Source organism: Anomaloglossus baeobatrachus, chromosome 2 (assembly GCF_048569485.1).
Source record: "Anomaloglossus baeobatrachus isolate aAnoBae1 chromosome 2, aAnoBae1.hap1, whole genome shotgun sequence".
In the NCBI taxonomy this organism is placed as follows: Eukaryota; Metazoa; Chordata; class Amphibia; order Anura; family Aromobatidae; genus Anomaloglossus; species Anomaloglossus baeobatrachus.
Genome location: NC_134354.1, coordinates 702590044 through 702612543, shown reverse-complemented (window position 1 = coordinate 702612543; position 22500 = coordinate 702590044). Strand labels below are relative to the sequence as shown.

The 22500-nt window shown below is 44.7% G+C and overlaps 1 protein-coding gene across 3 annotated transcripts in view; it reads left to right on the top strand.

Moving 5' to 3' along the window:
• The window catches only part of DCP1A (decapping mRNA 1A), a 62943-nt gene that overhangs the window by 5806 nt on the left and 34637 nt on the right, over window positions 1–22500 (top strand). For all 3 annotated transcript variants that reach the window (XM_075337293.1, XM_075337294.1, XM_075337292.1), the window contains exons 3-4: window positions 1625–1752; window positions 12801–12867. In XM_075337293.1, the coding sequence (XP_075193408.1) occupies window positions 1625–1752; window positions 12801–12867 (195 nt within the window). The remainder of the gene's footprint in view (window positions 1–1624; window positions 1753–12800; window positions 12868–22500) is intronic.

The following is a 22500-nucleotide window of genomic DNA, read 5'->3' as shown; positions in this document are numbered from 1 at the left end:
ATCAGATTGGGGTAAGGGGTCTTATATTTAAAGCAAAACAAACGCTGGAGTGGTGCTTTAAGTGGAGAACGAATTTTTTTTTTCTTTCTTTTTACAAGCGGCCAACATGGGGCCTCTGTGTTCATGTGCGGTTTTACCAGCATCATAGCTCCCGTCGCTGAGTGGTGATACCAGTAAGGCTACTTTCACACATCAGTTTTTTGGCATCAGGCACAATCCGGCGTGTGCCTGATGCAACGGATCCGGCGCAAAATATGCACAAACTGATGCCAGATCCTCCTTCTTTTTTTTTTTTTTTTTTTTTTTTTTATACAGGGCAGATATACCGGATCCGTCAAAAAGCGGATCTGGCGCATCCGTTTCGTCCGTATTTTTGCCGGATCTGTGTTTTCACAATAAATTGGAGCATGCTCAGTTTAAAAAAAATGGATCCGGCAACCACATCCGGTTTTTGCCGCATTACGCCAAATCCGGCTTCCGTGGTAAGTTACGCCAGATCCGTTTTATCTTTTTTTTTTTTTTCCCGGATTGTGCCTGATAGAGAAAAAACTGGTGTATGAAAGTAGCCTAATGCGGCTGCAAATGACATTAAGTGGCTACAGAGTTTGTACTTTTTGCTATGTAGTGTAACAAATAAGTCTGGTGTCAGCTCTTTTGACATCGAATTTTACGATTTTTAGATCAGTCTATGTACTTTGTGGGTTCAAGTTGCACTTTAATGTTTGATTTTTTCCTTTTTTTTTTTTTTTTTCTCATTGTTTTTATTTTTAAAGGAAATTTGTCACCAAGTTTTTGCCACCTAATTTGAGAGCGACAAGATGTAGGAGCAGAGATCCTGATTCTAGCGGTGTTTCACTTACTGGTCTATTTAGTGTAGTTTTGATAAAATCACTAATTTCTCTGCTGCAGATCTCGAAGTTATACAGAACTCATGAATATGCTGGACTACCTGCAGCACGCCATGTAGTCCTGCGATGATAATCTACTGCTGATTAATCAGTGATTTTATCATTACAGGACAGCTTTGCATGCTTCAAGTAGTCCAGCATATTCATGAGCTCTGTATAACTGCGAGAACTGAAGCAGAAAAATTAGTGATTTTATCAAAATGACAGCAAACAGCTCAGTAAGTGACACATTGCTGGAATCAGGGTCTCTGTCTCTACATTATGCTGCTCTCAGATGGGGAAGCAAAAAACCTGGTGACAGATCCCCTTTAAAGACAATGACTATAAGATGACCGGATATGTAGCTGGTCTGTATTCTGTAACTATGAAGGTGCATAGCTCCGCATTGGAACTGTGTACACAAAACAATAGAATATTTGTGCATGAAGTCATTTGCAAAACTAGTTGGTTCATTTTAGAGTAACATATTAAAGCGGTTGTTTTAGAACTTGGCACCACTTTACGGGATGTGTTAAATATCTGGTTGCTTGGGGCCTCACAGATCACAAGAATGGGGTCCTGTATCTGCCTTTCCATTTAGGCAGAGGACACAGAACCCCTATTAGTGTGATCTATGGAGATCCCAATGATCAGATAATTATGTTGCGCCTTGTAACTTGCTGCAGTCTTACCTGTGCTATTAAGTGTCTCATCATCTCGCCCTTCCCTACTTGTAGATCAGCATCGCCCCGCCACGGTTTTACAATAATGAACAGGCTCAACATGAACAATTTGGTGGAACCAATCAATAAGGACCTGGAATTTCAGCTCCATGAGCCTTTTTTGTTGTATCGGAACTCAAGCCGTAAGTTTTACCTATTCACGTCTTCATTGATGAAAGTGTGTAAAATGAGGATATCGATGGAAAAGTTATGGGTTTGTAGGGGGAAAACGAGAACCAAAAGTAAAGGTAACTTTCTGGCAGGTGAACTGGGTCAGCTGGTGAGGATTTATGTTAGTGGCACAAAGTTTCAGCAGGAGGTCAGTTATATGTGCAAAATGAATCCAGCGTGTGTGTGTGTGTGTGTAAAAAAAAAAAAAAATTAAAGTAGGATTATGGGGTAAAATAAGGTGAATTCATAGACTGCGTTTATCCACTACATGTTGCGATCCTGCTGTGTCTGATACTTCATGCACCACACCTACGTTTTTAGTTTTTTGGTTTTTTTTAACGCTGAAGTTGCACTTTAAAATCTAAACCCCCCTCCCCCGATCTTATACTCTCCTTCTGGTGGCACCATCCTTTATCGGAATCCCTCCAGTCCCGCAGTGCCATCTTGTGCCCATAATTTCTGACTGTCTGGAAGTCAGAAGTCACAAACTGTCAATGCAAGTCTATGAGAACCAGAATGTGGCTCTCATAGACTTGTATTGCGTTATGACCTCCAGTGCCTCTATTAAACACTGGTGCAGCCGGCAGGTCCCAAATCACTGGAGAACAACCGGAGGGGCATTGAGAGAATTTGAAGACTGCAGCAGATGAATATAATACAGGGGTAGGAGACTAAGGGGTACTTTGTACGCTGCGACATCGCTAGCTAATTGTAGCGATGCAGAGCACGATAGTCCCCGCCCCCGTCGCAGATGCGATATCATAGTGATAGCTGCCGTAGCGAACATTATCGCTACGGCAGCGTCACACGCACTTACCTGCTCTGTGACGTCGCTCTGGCTGGCAACCCGCCTCCTTCCTAAGAGGGCGGGTCGTGCGGCGTCACAGCGTCATCACACGGCAGGCGGCCAATAGAAGCGGAGGGGCGGAGATGAGCGGGACGTAAGCATCCCGCCCACCTTCTTCCTTCTTTATTGCAGGCGGGACGCAGGTAGATGTTCCTCGCTCCTGCGGCTTCATACACAGCGATGTGCGCTGCCGCAGGAACGAGGAACAACATCGTATCTGTCGCTACAGCGAAATTATGGAAATCACCGACACTACACAGATCACCGATTTTCGACGCTTTTGCGATCGTTTATCGGTGCATCTAGGCTTTACACGTTGCGACGTCGCTACCAGCGCCAGATGTGCGTCACTTTCAATTTGACCCCGACAAAATCGCAGTAGCGATGTCGCAACGTGCAAAGTACCCCTTAGGCCATGTGCCCACATGACAACGTACCCGCGGATATTCCCGGAGCTTTGTCCGCAGGTTTCCTGCAGCTGCTGCCCGGAATCCGTAGCTGTCCATTGCTGCGGGTTCCGAGCATTTTTGTTGCGGTAAACCTGCGGGACAAGTGCAAAAATACCTGCGGAATTCCCACCCTGTACCTCCATAGTGGAGGAGCAGGAATTCTGCAGATATTTCTGCATGAATAATTGCCATGCAGTTATGTGCAGCTGCGGGACATCCGCAGCATATTCCACAGCTGCACATACAGCACCATTGATACAGCCCTCCCCAAATCCCATACGATAACATGGGGAGTGTGTGTACTTGCGGATTTATCTAAAAAATCCAGATAAATCCGCAGTTTTTCTGCGGCAAAATCTGCGGGTACAGAGTCCTGTGGGCACATAGTCTTACATTCAAAGCACCACGCCAGAGGTGAAATAAAAAAATAAAACCCCTAGTGCTTGGTTGTAGGTGACAGGTGTGTTTGTTACTGGTGCGTTAATCTTCTGCTGTGTGCAGTTGTGTTGCCGCCTCTGTGCATTTAGCTCTGCGGTTGTGGTATTGGCTCTATGCACACAGCGTCGTAGTTTTGTTTGACGCGGGGTTGTGCAGGTTTATTCATGGCACTGTCCTCTGTAGTATTATTATAATTTATGGTCGCTCAGCTTCCATCTGTATTGTATGCACTGTTCACACTTGATCTCAGATTGTAGATTGGTCATTGAATTTGGTAAACTCCCTCCAATTGTAAACAGATTTATTTCATCATGGAGCCGGTAACACCTGATGAGTGGGGAGCCGGGTGTCATGCATCTGGTATTCAGAGTGAAGTCTTATCCTTGCACAGGACCGATCAGGTGATGATAAAGGAAACACTCTTCTGTGTACCAGAGCCAAAGGGTGTTTTACTGAGTGATGTTTTGCGAATCTTTAAAGGGGGTGTGGCCAACAGGATCCTCAGGGGCGTGTCTCTAGAATGCTCTGCATAATTCACATGTTAGCAGAAAAAAAGAGGCCCAAATCTCTGGAACCAAATCTCCGATTTAAACAAAAAAAAAATGGATTAAGACCACTCTAGTGACGAGTCCCCTTTAAAGCCCTTGTAATGCATGCACTGTACAGAGTAAGCTCTGTGTGTGATGGCTGCTCTTGGGCAGATTTCATTGACGAGTTCTGTACCAGTAAAATGTAGCTCCAACCTATAGATACAAACTGAGAAAATAAGAGCAGAGAATCTTAGACCTTTAAATACACAAAACACAATGATGCGCACTGGATGAATGTTTCCCCTGTGCCCTGGCCTCGCTGGCAGCGGCCGGCACCAGTGCGGGGTTCACTGGGATGTGTTGGGGAGCGTCCGTGCACGCGAGGCCGTGGTGCTGCGGCTGCTGTGATCTGCATTTTAGATGCCACAGGCGGTGACAGTAGTGAAGCACAATGTCTCTTCATGTCTCCGTATGACACCGGATAAAGGGGTTTAAACACTGTTTCTATGGCAGCTGAGCTCCAGGCGAGCTGTAAACCGGAGCCGAGTATCTAACGAGTGACGCTCTGTGCGCTTCTCCTTATATCCCCGCTCCTGTTTGCTGATTTGTGCCGCATCATACAGAGCAGAGAGTCGCTGCAGCGCTGTATTCCTGACGCCCTCACTCCCCGCATTTGTGTTTCATTTGGTACATTTGTGTTATCTGATATAGATGATAGCAATTTATGTAACTGTTCATCGTAGCTTTTTTTTTTCTTTACTCGAATACCACTGAGTGTCCTCCCACAAGTTTAGGGCTTGCTTCCATGACTAGTTTTTTGGATAGAATGGATAGAATTTTGCTAAATAACCCACGAGGCTGTCCGCCATGTGGGCAGATGCATGGAGTGCCACGTGGACTCGTGTCCTCTCCAGTGATTGCTATGGGCATGCAAAAAAGCCCTCCCTCCTAAATATGCTAATGTGGCCCCCTGGTCCTGCTTGAGGATTAACCAAGGTGAGGAAGCCTTAGTCCGCTTTCACATGACGTTTCACCTACGTCCACTCGTCCCGTTGGGGCATCGGTCCGAACCCCCCACAAAAAACGTGTTTTGGACACATGCACAGACAGTGCCATTGACTATAATGGAGCAGACGGCGTCAGTGTGTGCTTTGTCTTGTACCATTTTAGGGCATAAGCGTTTTCTGTAGGTGGACACCCGAACGTAGTCTACTGCTTCTGGGTGTCCGTTTGCAGAAAACATATACGCCAGAAAATGGTGCAAGACCGAGCACACGCTGACTCCGTCTGCTCCATTATAGTCAATGGCCTCGTTGGCGCATGCGTCTAAATATGTATTGCAGGGGGGGGGGGACCAGTGAACGTAGGTAAAAACTCAATTTGAAAGTGGCCTAAAGCTACGTTCCCACCATCAGTGTTTGTTGAGTTTTTGACTCCGCACCATTTCTGCACTTTAGTTTACGTGTGTTTTTTTCACTTCAGTTTTGATGCTGCGTTATTTTGTCTCTTTTGGGCATCTCCTGCTTTAAATTTGTTTTGTTTTTGAAGCTCCCTGATATTGACATTGTTAGGTGCAGACTACATGCGTTTTTCATGCAATTAAGCTGCAGAAATGCACAAAAAACACACTTGTGTGTTTTTTGTTTTTTTTTGTTTACCTGTGGATTTTCCACGTCCAATGCAAGTCTATAAGAAAAGAAACCATAGTTAGGTCCAGAAATATTTGGACAGTGACACAAGTTTTGTTATTTTAGCTGTTTACAAAAACATGTTCAGAAATACAATTATGTATATATATAATATGGGCTGAAAGTGCACACTCCCAGCTGCAATATGAGAGTTTTCACATCCAAATCGGAGAAAGGGTTTAGGAATCATAGCTCTGTAATGCATAGCCTCCTCTTTTTCAAGGGACCAAAAGTAATTGGACAAGGGACTCTAAGGGCTGCAATTAACTCTGAAGGCGTCTCCCTCGTTAACCTGTAATCAATGAAGTAGTTAAAAGGTCTGGGGTTGATTACAGGTGTGTGGTTTTGCATTTGGAAGCTGTTGCTGTGACCAGACAACATGCGGTCTAAGGAACTCTCAATTGAGGTGAAGCAGAACATCCTGAGGCTGAAAAAAAAGAAAAAATCCATCAGAGAGATAGCAGACATGCTTGGAGTAGCAAAATCAACAGTCGGGTACATTCTGAGAAAAAAGGAATTGACTGGTGAGCTTGGGAACTCAAAAAGGCCTGGGCGTCCACGGATGACAACAGTGGTGGATGATCGCCGCATACTTTCTTTGGTGAAGAAGAACCCGTTCACACCATCAACTGAAGTCCAGAACACTCTCAGTGAAGTAGGTGTATCTGTCTCTAAGTCAACAGTAAAGAGAAGACTCCATGAAAGTAAATACAAAGGGTTCACATCTAGATGCAAACCATTCATCAATTCCAAAAATAGACAGGCCAGAGTTACATTTGCTGAAAAACACCTCATGAAGCCAGCTCAGTTCTGGAAAAGTATTCTATGGACAGATGAGACCAAGATCAACCTGTACCAGAATGATGGGAAGAAAAAAGTTTGGAGAAGAAAGGGAACGGCACATGATCCAAGACACCACATCCTCTGTAAAACATGGTGGAGGCAACGTGATGGCATGGGCATGCATGGCTTTCAATGGCACTGGGTCACTTGTGTTTATTGATGACATAACAGCAGACAAGAGTAGCCGGATGACTTCTGAAGTGTACCGGGATATACTTTCAGCCCAGATTCAGCCAAATGCCGCAAAGTTGATCGGACGGCGCTTCATAGTACAGATAGACAATGACCCCAAGCATACAGCCAAAGCTACCCAGGAGTTCATGAGTGCAAAAAAGTGGAACATTCTGCAATGGCCAAGTCAATCACCAGATCTTAACCCAATTGAGCATGCATTTCACTTGCTCAAATCCAGACTTAAGATGGAAAGACCCACAAACAAGCAAGACCTGAAGGCTGCGGCTGTAAAGGCCTGGAAAAGCATTAAGAAGGAGGAAACCCAGCGTTTGGTGATGTCCATGGGTTCCAGACTTAAGGCAGTGATTGCCTCCAAAGGATTCGCAACAAAATATTGAAAATAAAAATATTTTGTTTTGGGTTTGGTTTATTTGTCCAATTACTTTTGACCTCCTAAAATGTGGAGTGTTTGTAAAGAAATGTGACAATTCCTACAATTTCTATCAGATATTTTTGTTCAAACCTTCAAATTAAACGTTACAATCTGCACTTGAATTCTGTTGTAGAGGTTTCATTTCTAATCCAATGTGGTGGCATGCAGAGCCCAACTCGCCAAAATTGTGTCACTGGCCAAAGATTTCTGGACCTAACTGTAACTGACCAGTGATGCAAAGAAACCAGTGGTGCCGACGTCAAACAGAACCGCTTTAATGGATCAATGCAAATATAACCAGACACACCGTGGCATTAAAAATGGCAAATGCCCATGGCTCCCCCTCCCCCCACCTTCCCAGACCAATGCGTTTCGACAATGCCTTATGTCTTTGCCTTAAACATGGATATCCGTGCAAGTTAATGCACATCTATGGGGAAATTCCTCAGAGAAAACTCTGTGCCCGCTAGAGAGATTGACGTGTTGCGGATTTGAAACCCGCGCCGCAGATAAGATTACACAGCATAAAAACACACATTGTACAGGAGAGGTCTGTAAATCCCATCCACTTTGCTTGAACTGTAAAATGCTGAATTTTTCACTCAGCAAAAATATGCAGCATAAAAACTCATCATGGACATGTACTGTTCGGCTACATTCACATATTGATTTTTTTTCTGCAAGCAAAACCTGCTCTTTCCAAGGCAATAAAAAAAAATGCTGCTTACAAAAAGCAGGTTTTTGATTTTTTTTTTTTTTTTTTTTTTTTTTTTTTTCTTGCTTGGCTTTTGGTGCAGGTTATGTGTCATTTGTCTATAGAACAGGTCCAATACTTTTTCATTCACCAAAAATGCAGCAATTACATTTTTATATCATTATTGCACTTTCTCATTGCCTTCTATAGTGAAAAACCCTGAAACGTCTACTAAAAACTTGACTTGTTCTCATACTCTGGGGTGTTGTGTTTAGGCGAGGGCTGATCTTTATGATGTGGTTCGATCCATGTGCACAGTAGACGGGAGCAGGAGTGACTGAAGTCTATAAATCGGACCAGAGTGGCACATGCTGTGTTTTTTTTTTGTTTTTTTTTTTTGTTTTTTTCTTACCCTATGTGAACCTGAGGGTCTCATGTGGAAGATCAGCCATGTCCTGTTCATGTACAGTCTTGCGAACATGGACAACACAAGGACTGTTTTTTTGGAATATACTGTTACTTTAAAGGGACAGGTTTGTATATCAACTTATGGTGGGGAAATCCAGATTCTGTATATGACGCCCTATATTGGATTTACCTGCTGTCGGCCATTGTAGGGGACGTCCATGGGTGCAGGAATAGATGGCTGTCTACTGGACTCGTGACACCTATATAGAAATACATGGTGCAAAGTAGTCAAAATGACTACCTCAGTAGTTCTAGTGTTAAAAGAGGGGGATTAAAGTGACCCACTGATTCAGGGATGACCTATTTGGTACAATCTGCTGTTAGTGGCGCAGGCGCGGGTCCCGGCTGTACCGTTGGCGCGGGTCCCGGCTGTACCGTTGGCGCGGGTCCCGGCTGTACCGTTGGCGCAGGACACCCGATGCTGTAGGAAACGCTTGAGATGCTGCACACACACATCTTATTCGGCTCTAGGAGGTAAAACTAAACCACTTGTAGGATTTTTGCCATTGTATCTTGTCCTTGTCTACACTACGGATAAGATATTGTGATGTAACTATATTGGTTACAGAAATCCAAGCAGATTAATGGAGTTAACCGCCACCTGAACAATCCCTTTATTAAATGGTATAGTGTCCCTTGTAAAATAAAAATATATACTCCCCTCTTCCACCAACGCCGTTCCAGCATGGTCAGCCCAGGGCTTGTACAGCTTTATGCCACGAGCCCTGAAGCCAATAAACGGCCACTATTGGGCCATGCGTCCTCACCTTTACTTGTCTTGTTTCCCCAGCACAGATTCCATCCTATATAACTGTGACATTTTTACTGTAGCCTAATGTTCTGCAGTAAATAAAAAGGCCCATATCTCTGGAACCGTATGGCAGGTATTAAAAAACAAAAAATGTAAAATTTGGTCTTTTTTCACTGTCACAGTGCCTATGCGATGTGTGTAGTGTACCACTCCATCAAAGTGACTGAGAGCCGATAGCCCCGGAATCTCACATCCGAGCTGACACTGCTTCATGTATCAATAGGATTGTCGGTAATCCGCGCCTCCCATTGCACGCTGGTTTGCTGAATTCATCGGGAATGGTATATTCTCATGCACACAGGATTGCTGGCGAGCGCTGCCTCTTTGTTTATATAGTTGCTCATTTCACATGTGGATGTATCTATAAAGCAGCCAGTATGATTGTATAGGTCCTACACGAGCGTTTCATATGGCGGCATGTTCTGTGTGTGCAGTGTCGCTGCACATTCTGTGACATTGCATGCCTCTGCTGGAATTTCTATGACTCTTTGCCAGCAGCACAGAAGGAGCCTCCGATGTTGGCAGACAAATGACGATTGGGGATCTAGTTCTGGGCTCAGCTAGTCGGCTCCTGGCACTCATCATCCCGCTGCCCATTAAGCCATCACTACGCATTCTTCCTCTTCTCTTTTTTTTTTTTTTTTTTTTTTTCCCTATTTCAGCTAACAGAGATGTGAAATACTTAGGTGCATTCTGCCCCCTAAACTGACACTTTGTACAGTAATTATATCCACAAAAGAGCCGCTCCTGCACTGTAATGGCGCCATGGTCATCACTATATAATACAAAATAATGAAACATACACATATTAGATGTCCCCCCCCCCCCCCCTTGTATAGCATTGCTGTATGGGTTCATTGTACCATGTTTGTATTTTTATACATTGGATATTATTATTATTATTATTATTATTATTATTATTATTATTATTACTTTTTATTAATAATGAAATTATTATTTTATCTGTTTTATTATTATTATTATTATTATTAATAATGAAATTATTAATAAGTATTAAAATATATTATTTTAAAAATGTTATGATTATTTTATTTATCAATATTTTTTTATAATTATCACATAATTATATATTAATATTTTTTAAAGTATTTATATTTAACTATTTTTTATTAATTTATTAAAATATTAATGTTGTAGTAATAAAATTATTTTTACAAATTAGTAATATAATTTTAAAAATATTTTATTCTATTTAACTAATATTTTTTAGATAGATATCTATCTATTATTAATTTCATATTTATTAGAACCATTAGGTAATTTAAAATGCTACTGTTATTTTGTCTTTTTTTTTTTTTTTTGGTTTTTTTTTAATCAGTATGTGGCGTAGAGTATAGCCCAGCTGTGCTGTATTCTGGGCTTCATGGAAGTAGGACCATGATGATGACTCTGCCCCTCCGTCGTCTGGTTGTTGGGGGTGTTGGTTGTCAGAATGGCCGGTCGCTCTGTGCCTCTTAAATTCTGTGGTCAAAAGCTTACAATAACATTTAAAGGCTTAACCAGCGATCTGCCATTGCTGCTTTTAGAGGCAGGTGCCGGCCCCATGCACCCTAACCCATCACTGGATGTACATGTACATATTATGTCAGGGAAGGGTTAATCTCCTTTTTTGAGTTGGTTGGTCCGAGATAAGGAAATGTTGAATGTTGGTGTCCAGTTATTTATATCCCAAAATTGCCCAACTTCTCATACGAGGCGCAAACTCTACACACAGAGAAGCCGACACACGTGACATTGGCTCGTCTTGTTTGACGCCTCTGTTATTTGTACAATCTAATATATTTTGGATATAGTTTTTCCTCCATGAGAACCCTGCAGTTGTGTATACATTTTGGAAAGGTTGCCCGGGGTTTGCGAGGACGGCTGTCAGCTCGGTGACGTGGCATTTGGGTTGTGGGTCCGGACACTGCGTCTTGGCCAGTGCTGAGGGCTGTGTGTGACGGCGGAGGAACCTCTTGACACGTTGGGGGATCTGTGATGTGAGATGTCGGTGGAGGGACTGATCACCCTCATTTTCTTTAAGACGTCATCACTCTGCAATGGCTTCCTGTAAACCTAAGATTCTGTACAGATGTCGTGGGGGGAAGACACAATATTGGGGCGGATTGTGAACCTCATCTCTCCTTTGTATGATGCAACTTTGGTTGTTCTGGAAAATAAATGTTGTCACATTGTTTTGGCCTCATGTTACAATACAATGTAGAAAAATACTACTTGGATCCCAGGCTGGGTAATGGGAACCAAAATAATAAAAAAACAAACAAAAAACAAGTACATACGGTAACGCCGTACTTCTCTCTGACGCCTATAGAGTGTGTTAGGCCGGTTTCACACATCCGACTTTTCGCCGGTTTGCCGGATCCGGCGCTCTCCCGTACAGACAATACAGTACAGTGCTGTAACTTCCGGGTCACATGACAGCATGTGACCGGCGCTTGTTGCGCTGTCACTGTACTGTAGTCACTGTATGGGAGAGCGCCGGATCCGGCAAACCGGCGAAAAGCCGGATGTGTGAAACCGGCCTTAAGATAACAGTCCTTTTAGGGTCCGTTCACTTTGGAATATTCTGACTACACTTTGCAGTTTGGACTGCCATGGGGTCTGACTTTTTTTTTTTTTTTTTTTTTGTAACTGGAACCTGTCCCTCGATTCAGGCTGCCCAAACCACGGGAAGCAAGAAACGGAGCCAGCTGCATGTTTGCAGTCGGGTATTTTTCTCTGAAACGCTAAGGTGTTTGATAGGACGTCTGAGAATGATGGGGAGATATGAGACTTGTTTGATGTCCCTGCCAGCTTTTCCCAGCAATGCTCCAGATTGATAGGGGTCTTCCTACAAGTGCACGTAGGGGAGACCTGTCAATCATCCAGAGCAGGAGGCAGCACTGGACAGGGAGAGACCTGTCAATCATCCAGAGCAGGAGGCATCAACTGACCTGGAGAGACCTGTCAATCATCCAGAGCAGGAGGCAGTACTGGACAGGGAGAGACCTGTCAATCATCCAGAGCTGGAGGCAGCACTGGACAGGGAGGGACCTGTCAATAATCCAGAGCTGGAGGCAGCACTGGACAGGGAGAGACCTGTCAATAATCCAGAGCTGGAGGCAGCACTGGACAGGGAGGGACCTGTCAATAATCCAGAGCTGGAGGCAGCACTGGACAGGGAGGGACCTGTCAATAATCCAGAGCTGGAGGCAGCACTGGACAGGGAGAGACCTGTCAATCATCCAGAGCTGGAGGCAGCACTGGACAGGGAGAGACCTGTCAATCATCCAGAGCTGGAGGCAGCACTGGACAGGGAGAGACCTGTCAATAATCCAGAGCAGGAGGCAGCACTGGACAGGGAGGGTCCTGTCAATCATCCAGAGCAGCAGGTTGGAGGCAGCACTGGACAGGGAGAGACCTGTCAATCATGCAGAGCAGCAGGTTGGAGGCGGCACCGGTCTAGTTAGGTCTCTGTAGTTTCCAGGTCACATCACTCACGCGCAGTCTCTCGTCATGTGTCCTTAGTGCAGGAATGTGCAGCCTCTGAGTGCTTGGTGGTTATCTCGTGTGGCTGGAGAATAACCATTCGGGATGACGGCAATACTTATCTTATGTCTTTTTATGTGTCTCTATCTTTTTCAGTGTCCATTTACAGTATCTGGTTTTATGACATGAATGACTGCCAGAGGATTTCTAAGCTGATGACCGAGTGAGTACGATTGTTGAGTCTTCAAAGTTTGATATCCGAGACACGGAGGTTTTTTTCAAGTGGCTTGACCTGATAATAGCTGCTCAATGCACGGGTCTCTGTTTAGCTGCTTCTTTGCAATATTGTAGCGCCACCACAGGGTAAAGTGAATCCTCTCACAGAACCCATGCAAATCCAAAAGCAGGACCGCTCTTCAGAGCGACAGACGGGGCTATCAAATGCTCCCCGCTCTGGCCAAGAGACGACTATCCGAACCAGGGCACTGCAGCCATTCCCTTATTAGTCCGCAGGAAAAAATCCAGCACTTCTAAAAATAAAACAAAAATTAACTTTTATATCTTTATATTAAATAAATCCAGCATGTAGCGGTTTACACGCTTCGAGGCTGAATGCATCTTATTCATAGCCTTAACCATTGGTCATGATTAAGAGGCATTCAGCCTCGAAACGCATAAACCGCTACATGCTGGATTTTTCCCTTGTTTAGACTTTTATTTTTAATCTGAAATTATTGAAAGTTCATCTTTTGTTTTAAATGTGCTGATTTTTTTTTTTTCTGTGGATTATCATTTTGGACTGTTCATCTGGTGCAATCTTTTGCTGGCATTGTCCTCAATATTTCATTCCCTTATTAGACTGCATAAAGGGGTTTTATAACCTGGACAACCTTTTTAAAGTTGTTCTCAATAAAATAAACACACGAGCATAATAGGAGAATTAGATTATTTTATTTTTTTTGGTGGTAATAACTATAACACATTAAAATGGCCACTGTCTACTTATACTGACAATAGTAGAAAAAAGGGCGTGCACACTGGGGAGAGCGAGGTGCTAGTGGTTGGATAGATACCCTCCAATATATACCAGAGTTACACTGCAAACTCAAGATAATGTAAATTTTTTAAATTTGTTCAAAAACCGAGCAAAGGAAGTGAACTTTTTGACAGATTAAATTCTCTGACGTTTCGGCCAACGGCCTTGTTCACAGTTTACTGTAACGGTAGTATTTGTGGACAAAATGTGTGGGCGTTTTGCTCTGAACACATTAAGTATGCATGACAGGTTTTGAACTTACAATAAAACAAATTTAATTTACATTATCTTGTGTGCAGTGTATCTCTTGTATACTTATACTGACACACCTATTGTCGTCTTCTCTTAGCACCTCTGATATTTTCACCATTATATCAAATGGGGAGGGCAGCAGTGTGAGCAGCCTCTTTTACCTGGTCATCCTGATATCTCTAGTATTAGATCAGATACAGGTTTGACTGCAGTATGAGCAGTATCTTCTTACCTGAGCACCCCTAGTATCTCCAGTTTTGGGTCAGGTAGACAAGCTGGATAGCAGTGTGAGCAGCCCTCTTCTTAACACAACCCCTTTGGTATCTTAATTATTGAATCAGTGAAACAGGTTGGACAGAAATGTGTTCAGCATCTTCTTACCTCAGCACCCCTGGTACCTCCAGTATTAGATCAGGTAGACATGGTGGACAGCAGTGTGAGCAGCATCTTCTTACCTCAGCACCCCTGGTATCTCCAGTATTGGATCAGGTAGACATGGTGGACAGCAGTGTGAGCAGCATCTTCTTACCTCAGCACCCCTGGTATCTCCAGTATTGGATCAGATAGACATGGTGGACAGCAGTGTGAGCAGCCGCTTCTAACCTTGTTATCCTCATATCTCAAGTATTAGATCAGATACAGGTTGAACTGCATTGTGAGCAGCATCTTCTTCTTACCTCAGCACCCCTGGTATCTCCAGTATTGGATCAGATAGACATGGTGGACAGCAGTGTGAGCAGCCGCTTCTTACCTTGTTATCCTCATATCTCTAGTATTAGATCAGATACAGGTTGAACTGCAGTGTGAGCAGCATCTTCTTACCTGAGCAGCCCTGGTATCTCCATTATTATGTCAGGTAGACAGGGTGGACAGCAATGTGAGCAGCCTCTTCTTACCTTACACGTCTCACAAAAAGTTAGTGATATTTGGCTTTTGGGTAAAATTTATGGAAAACATAACGTTCACACTACTTTATCATGACAGGAGGGCATTTAAGTGGAAGCATGCACTGGGAATTTCCTCATGTCAAACAATTTTATTGAAAGAAAGCCAACCCCAGTGGTGGGTATACCACCCCCCACCCAAATGTCAATGTCTCAATAACTTGTCTTATAGCCTTGAGCATCAATCTCTGCACAGCTGACAGACGCCTCCTGCTGGCCACAAATGGAGTTGCGGTCTGTGGAGGGATGGAGCAGTGTAATAAAGTGCCTACCAGGTATTATCCAGAGCCTCTGGTGGTGAGGTTGGAGTTGGCTGGCGGTAGACACCAGGTACCTCTCCAGGGCAGTCCCTAGTACTACAGCAGCTGACCCACAAGTTTGTATACTTAAAAACCTCTTTTGTACTTTTAGTTTAACCCTTTGGGGAATGACATTGTGCACATCCTACTGTGATGGAAGACGCTCATCTTCAGGTGATTAGGAGTCTGTAATGCAGCGTCAACCGGATGAAGGATCCACAATGAACCAATATCCCTACAAGTCAGTGGGATGTGATGCGGCGGGGCTCCTGATGCGGCGGGGCTCCTGATGCGGCGGGGCTCCTGATGCGGCGGGGCTCCTGATGCTGGGGCTCCCAGTCAGGAAACGTAATTAATTCTGGTAATTGCTCGTCATAAACAAGGAGAACAAACGAGTTTCTAAAGTGCAAAGTGTACATATTTATTCACAATGGTGGTGACACAACTTGTAAGTATTAGTAAAAGTATAAAACCTGGACCGCACCAGGAATTGCATCCATGTCGACAATAAATCACAACTGTTGGAACAATCAACTGCATGTAACATTCAGATTTTCCGTGTAAGGAAATAACACTGTCCCATATGCGGCAGAATTGCAGCACGTTCACCACATGTAAGGCTTAAACTGCATAAGGGCCACACATGATATACAGTGTACACTATTACAGTAGTATTCAGACAATAGCAGTTTACACAAACAAGCAATACATGGTATGACAAGATTGCTCCACCTAAGGAGGTCCAAAGGATTTACCCTCATATAATGTCACTCCTCTGGTTCAGGAGTCTAGCCCTTAATTGCCAAATACGGTACAACATGTATTATGCAATATAATATACATGAAAGTCACTGTGATTACATTAAACCATAATGTGGCAATATTAAGGCAATTGATAATGACCACCTAATGAACAATCCAGTAGAAATAGACATTTGAAGAGGTTAAAGGACCTAAAGGGGTTCATACGCTTTCCCTAGTGGGTTGTCACTTCAACATGTCAGAAGTCATACCCTGAGTTGCTGATACGGGTCCAACACATAAATGACAGATGCACACCGATGGTCCAGGATCGTGGTCCCCAGGCTGCCCGACGTACGTTGCGATTGAAGCGTTCTTAATCTTCTTCAGGGGGAGGGGGTGCCATGGTGTACGTCCCAAAATTGCCGGTTTTTAAATGGTGGCGCCAAGTTCCGCACCCGGAAATCACGTAACGGCGCATGCGCAGATCCGTCCGGCAGCTCTCGCGTGATGCGACGCCGTCACACCAGTGTGCGCATGCGCGGGAGCGGAGGACGCGTCGCCATAGCTCCCGCGCATGCGCAGGCAACAGACAGCGGCAACAACACGGAGAGATGCAGAGGACCTGGGCATGCGCACATGAGTGCCGGGAGCGGGTAAGTTACATGCTATAAGGATGTACATCTACTTCACAATTTAAAGTGGTGCCACACAAGGAGTTTTCTAGGAAATCCATATAATTATATAGTGATTTTGCCTATAACAAAGGGAAAATCCAAATAAGAAAAACGGATAGCCAAGTTGAAAGGGAAGCCATCAAAAACCTGGAAGAACTACTCCAGGAGCAAGAGGCTCCGTCAACAGGTGCGTTTCCCCAATCTCTTTTACCTAGATCTACAAAGTTCCCCCCTTTCTCATTGTGCCCTGCGGTAGATATATTTGTAAGGCTAGTCAGTGAGGACTTTAGGAAAATTGACACCAAACGGAGACGTGATAATCTCACCTATAAACAGAGACAAGCCCTCACTGAACTACAGGGTTACTCTGATATTGTTATAAAACCTGCTGATAAAGGGGGGAACATTGTAATCATGTCAGTTGAAAAATATGAGAGAGAGGTGCTAAGACAGTTGCGTGAAAAGGCAACATATATGAGGCTCCCATCCAATCCCCTAGAGAAATTTAGTAGTGAACTTGCGGTGATCCTTGACCGGGCCCTTGAGATCGGATTGATTAATAAAAAAATGTATGATGGACTTTGTAGGCAGTGCCCTAAAATACCGACCTTCTACATCTTACCAAAGATACACAAGGATGCCGTCAATCCGCCTGGGCGCCCGATCGTGTCCGGCATAGAGGGAATGTGCGACCCCATATGTAAATTCATTGATTACTACCTTCAACCTATGGTGGAAACACTTCCCTCCTATGTCCGTGACACGACGGACGTCCTAAGGCGCATTGACGGTATCTTTCTAGAGGATGACATGATCATTGTCACTGCTGATGTAGAAGGTCTGTATACATGTATTGCACATGAAGATGGGTTGAGAGCTGTCCGCTTCTTCTTGGAAGCATCCGGTCGGGGTGATGACATGGGTGAATTGATCTTAGAGCTGCTCCACTTCATCCTGACACACAATTTTTTTGTGTTTAAAGATTATTTTTATTTACAGAAGCGCGGCACTGCCATGGGCGCGGCCTGTGCGCCTTCGTACGCCGGCCTCTTTCTGGGGTACTGGGAGAGGCTGGTCTTTGGTGACGGAGGTGTGGGGGCCTCAGCCCATGTGCAGTGCTGGTATCGCTTCATTGATGATATTCTTTTTGTGTGGCAGGGTCCGGTGGAGCAGCTTGATCGATTCATGGGGCAACTAAATAAGAACAAATTTAACATCAAACTCACCTATAAATGCAGTAGTCGCACGATTGACTTCCTGGACGTCAAAATTACGGTTGATGATAGGGGGTCAATCCAGACTGATGTTTTCCGCAAGGATACATCGGTCAATGCGCTACTGCATGCGTCCTCTGCCCATAATCCATCTACCATTCGTGCCATTCCGACTGGCCAATTCCTTAGAATGAAGCGGATATGCTCCTCTGATCATGGTTTTGAAACTCAGTCATCCGACCTCAGGGCCCGGTTTTTGGACAGGGGCTACAGCAATAGAACCATTAAACATGGTTATCACAGAGCCAAGATCACCCCGAGGGCAAAGTTACTGGCCCAGGCCCCCAAAAAACAGGAAGCCCATGATCCAGTGATACGGTTCATTGGCACTTATAACGAAAGGTGGAACACGATGCGTGAGATAATAAATAAACACTGGTCGGTCTTATTGACCGATCCAGTGTTGGCCGATAACCTCTCAGGCCGCCCATCAATTACATCAAGGCGAGCTAAAAATCTGAGAGACCTTTTGGTTAGAAGCCATTATGTTCCTCCCAAAAGTACCATCTTTGGCTCTAGGGGACCACTACAGGGTTGTTTCCCTTGTGGTCATTGCCTTGCCTGCAGAAATGTCATTCGTAGCACACAATTTTATTCCTCTGATGGCAATAAAACCTATAATATCAAACAGTATATCACGTGTGGCACTACACACGTGGTATATTTTGCCACTTGCACTTGCCCCCTGACCTATGTGGGGCTCACATCACGTGAGCTCCGCATTAGGGTAAGGGAACACGTTAGAGACATTTCTGCAGCCAGGGCAATAATAGATACCACACTTTTAAAAACATTGCCAAGGCATTTCAAGTCTCACCACTCTTGTGACCCCTCACAGTTACAAATTAGAGGTATTGATGTGATAGATGGGGGGGATCAGGGGTGGTGACCTTAGAAAGCGATTGGCACAATGTGAAACAAAATGGATTCTCACATTGAACACCATGACACCTATGGGCCTTAATGAAACCGTCAGTTATGCTCCATTCTTGTGAATTAACATGCGCCCCTTCCTACCCAGCTCAATTATGACATCCTCCGAGTGACCATTAGTACCCTACTGTAATTCTTGTTCGTGTTTTTATTATTGATTTTAATTTTATCTCTGGTCCTGTTGTTCTAATGCCGGTTTTTCTTATTTGGATTTTTCCTTTGTTATAGGCAAAATCACTATATAATTATATGGATTTCCTAGAAAACTCCTTGTGTGGCACCACTTTAAATTGTGAAGTAAATGTACATCCTTATAGCATGTAACTTACCCGCTCCCGGCACTCATGTGCGCATGCCCAGGTCCTCTGCATCTCTCCGTGTTGTTGCCGCTGTCTGTTGCCTGCGCATGCGCGGGAGCTATGGCGACGCGTCCTCCGCTCCCGCGCATGCGCACACTGGTGTGACGGCGTCGCATCACGCGAGAGCTGCCGGACGGATCTGCGCATGCGCCGTTACGTGATTTCCGGGTGCGGAACTTGGCGCCACCATTTAAAAACCGGCAATTTTGGGACGTACACCATGGCACCCCCTCCCCCTGAAGAAGATTAAGAACGCTTCAATCGCAACGTACGTCGGGCAGCCTGGGGACCACGATCCTGGACCATCGGTGTGCATCTGTCATTTATGTGTTGGACCCGTATCAGCAACTCAGGGTATGACTTCTGACATGTTGAAGTGACAACCCACTAGGGAAAGCGTATGAACCCCTTTAGGTCCTTTAACCTCTTCAAATGTCTATTTCTACTGGATTGTTCATTAGGTGGTCATTATCAATTGCCTTAATATTGCCACATTATGGTTTAATGTAATCACAGTGACTTTCATGTATATTATATTGCATAATACATGTTGTACCGTATTTGGCAATTAAGGGCTAGACTCCTGAACCAGAGGAGTGACATTATATGAGGGTAAATCCTTTGGACCTCCTTAGGTGGAGCAATCTTGTCATACCATGTATTGCTTGTTTGTGTAAACTGCTATTGTCTGAATACTACTGTAATAGTGTACACTGTATATCATGTGTGGCCCTTATGCAGTTTAAGCCTTACATGTGGTGAACGTGCTGCAATTCTGCCGCATATGGGACAGTGTTATTTCCTTACACGGAAAATCTGAATGTTACATGCAGTTGATTGTTCCAACAGTTGTGATTTATTGTCGACATGGATGCAATTCCTGGTGCGGTCCAGGTTTTATACTTTTACTAATACTTACAAGTTGTGTCACCACCATTGTGAATAAATATGTACACTTTGCACTTTAGAAACTCGTTTGTTCTCCTTGTTTATGTGTAATCATGAGTTTGTGCCACCCGTGTGGTCCTCAGACATTTGGGACCCCCGGGATCTTCTTTAGCATGGTTTTCTGGAATTTTGTTTACATATTAATTGCTCGTCATTCTGCAATGCTTTGATCATCTGGAAGGGTGATTTTTGCTCTGCGGTGCATACTTTGGCTTGAAAGGGCCCTGCTTGCTTCTACATGATAGATGGTGCACAACAGATTTCCCTCCCTGTCACAGCTTTCCCCAATTAAGCTTGTCCCATGTTTCTTCTCCAAATTAGAAGAAATAATCGTCTTGATGAATTATTTGTACCTGATATGATTTATATGGTGCACATGGCACAGCAGATACAGATCTGTCTCCAGCAGCAGATTCATCGCCCGGACACACAAAAGCCAATATGTTTTTAACTGACTACTTTGCAAATTAGTTTTTTAAATATCTAAGGATTTTTAACGTTTCTTTTTGCTACAAAACACTTATTGACTTGGGGGATCTACTATTAGCTGTCACTCCTATTCTTTGGCTCTGACATGCCTTGTTGCAATCTGTCTGCGTGCCTCCGCTCCATTCATCCTCTATGGGGCTGTCAGAGGAAGTGAAGTGCTGTACATGGCGATCTGACAGTCCCATAGAAGACAAGTGTCGGCATGCAATCACCACTCCAGTCGGGGCATTTCAGAGCCATATTCTTTGCAATGGGATCTTCACCAATCAATTTATCATCGGATTTTTAATATTGAGCTCTACATGTATACCGTAAGTATCTTGCTATGTTTGTTTTGCATTAGACCCATGTGGAGTCATTTAATAGGGTTATGTTATTCCGTGTTGTCCCTCCACACTTTGTTGTGCGCGCCCCCCCCCCCCCCCCCCCATTTTCTTCTTCTGTCGCCCCTTATACTCAGTCAAGTTTGTGGACCCATGATATAGACGGTTGTTAAAATTCACCATTGTTCCCAATTATTCTAAGTCTATGTTCACCTTTTGTATATTTTTTTTTGTTCCTTTGCTTCCTAAATGCAAAATCGTGCATCTTTCTAAAAAGTCTGCATGAAATGTTACTTTTGCAGAGCGCAAGTCCTTTTATCTACCGGAGTGACCGGCCACCGATGCTTGTCAGAACCTCTGCTGCTGGTTCTCATGGCTTTTTTACTTCTTTCTCTCCTTCTTTGTTAGAGATTATAGGCCGAGAGTGGAAGAAAGATGTACACGGATTTACAGGGTTGGAAAACAATATATAATCTCAGGGAGGGCATTTGCCCCTTGTGGTGACATCTCTGCATTTGCCCCTTGCGGTGACTCCTCTGCATTTGCCCCTTACAGTGAACCCCCCCTTTGCATTAGCCCCTGGCGGTGACCCCCCTCTGTATTTGCCCCTGGCGGTGACCCCCCTCTGTATTTGCCCCTGGCGGTGACCCCCTTCTGTATTTGCCCCTGGCGGTGACCCCCTTCTGTATTTGCCCCTGGCGGTGACCCCCCTCTGTATTTGCCCCGGCGGTGACCCCCTCTGCATTTGCCCCTTGTGGTGACATCTCTGCATTTGCCCCTTGTGGTGACATCTCTGCATTTGCCCCTTGTGGTGACATCTCTGCATTTGCCCCTTGTGGTGACATCTCTGCATTTGCCCCTTGTGGTGACATCTCTGCATTTGCCCCTTGTGGTGACATCTCTGCATTTGCCCCTTGTGGTGACATCTCTGCATTTGCCCCTTGTGGTGACATCTCTGCATTTGCCCCTTGTGGTGACATCTCTGCATTTGCCCCTTGTGGTGACATCTCTGCATTTGCCCCTTGTGGTGACCCTCTCTGCATTTGCCCCTTGTGGTGACCCTCTCTGCATTTGCCCCTTGTGGTGACCCTCTCTGCATTTGCCCCTGGCGGTGACCCCCTCTGTATTTGCCCCTGGCGGTGACCCCCTCTGTATTTGCCCCTGGCGGTGACCCCCTCTGTATTTGCCCCTGGCGGTGACCCCCTCTGTATTTGCCCCTGGCGGTGACCCCCTCTGTATTTGCCCCTGGCGGTGACCCCCTCTGTATTTGCCCCTGGCGGTGACCCCCTCTGTATTTGCTCTCGTTAGGTCTTCTTCTCTTTTTGGTGGCCTACTGATACTGCAGCACTGACGTCTTGGAGAGGGGTCTTCACTTGGGGGGGATGTTGTGATTTTCTTGTTTCTGGTAAGGATTCTGTGATCATCCACTGGAGGACGCCAAGGCGTTTGTGAGTTCCCAGCTCACCAGTGCGCGGCTACCGAGCAGTCCCCATCCTCACTGCTCGAGCTCAGGGTGTCCTTGTCCTTCAAGCTGCTCTCCTTACCCTCCAGATCATGGTGTCTACTCTGATTTCTCCCATG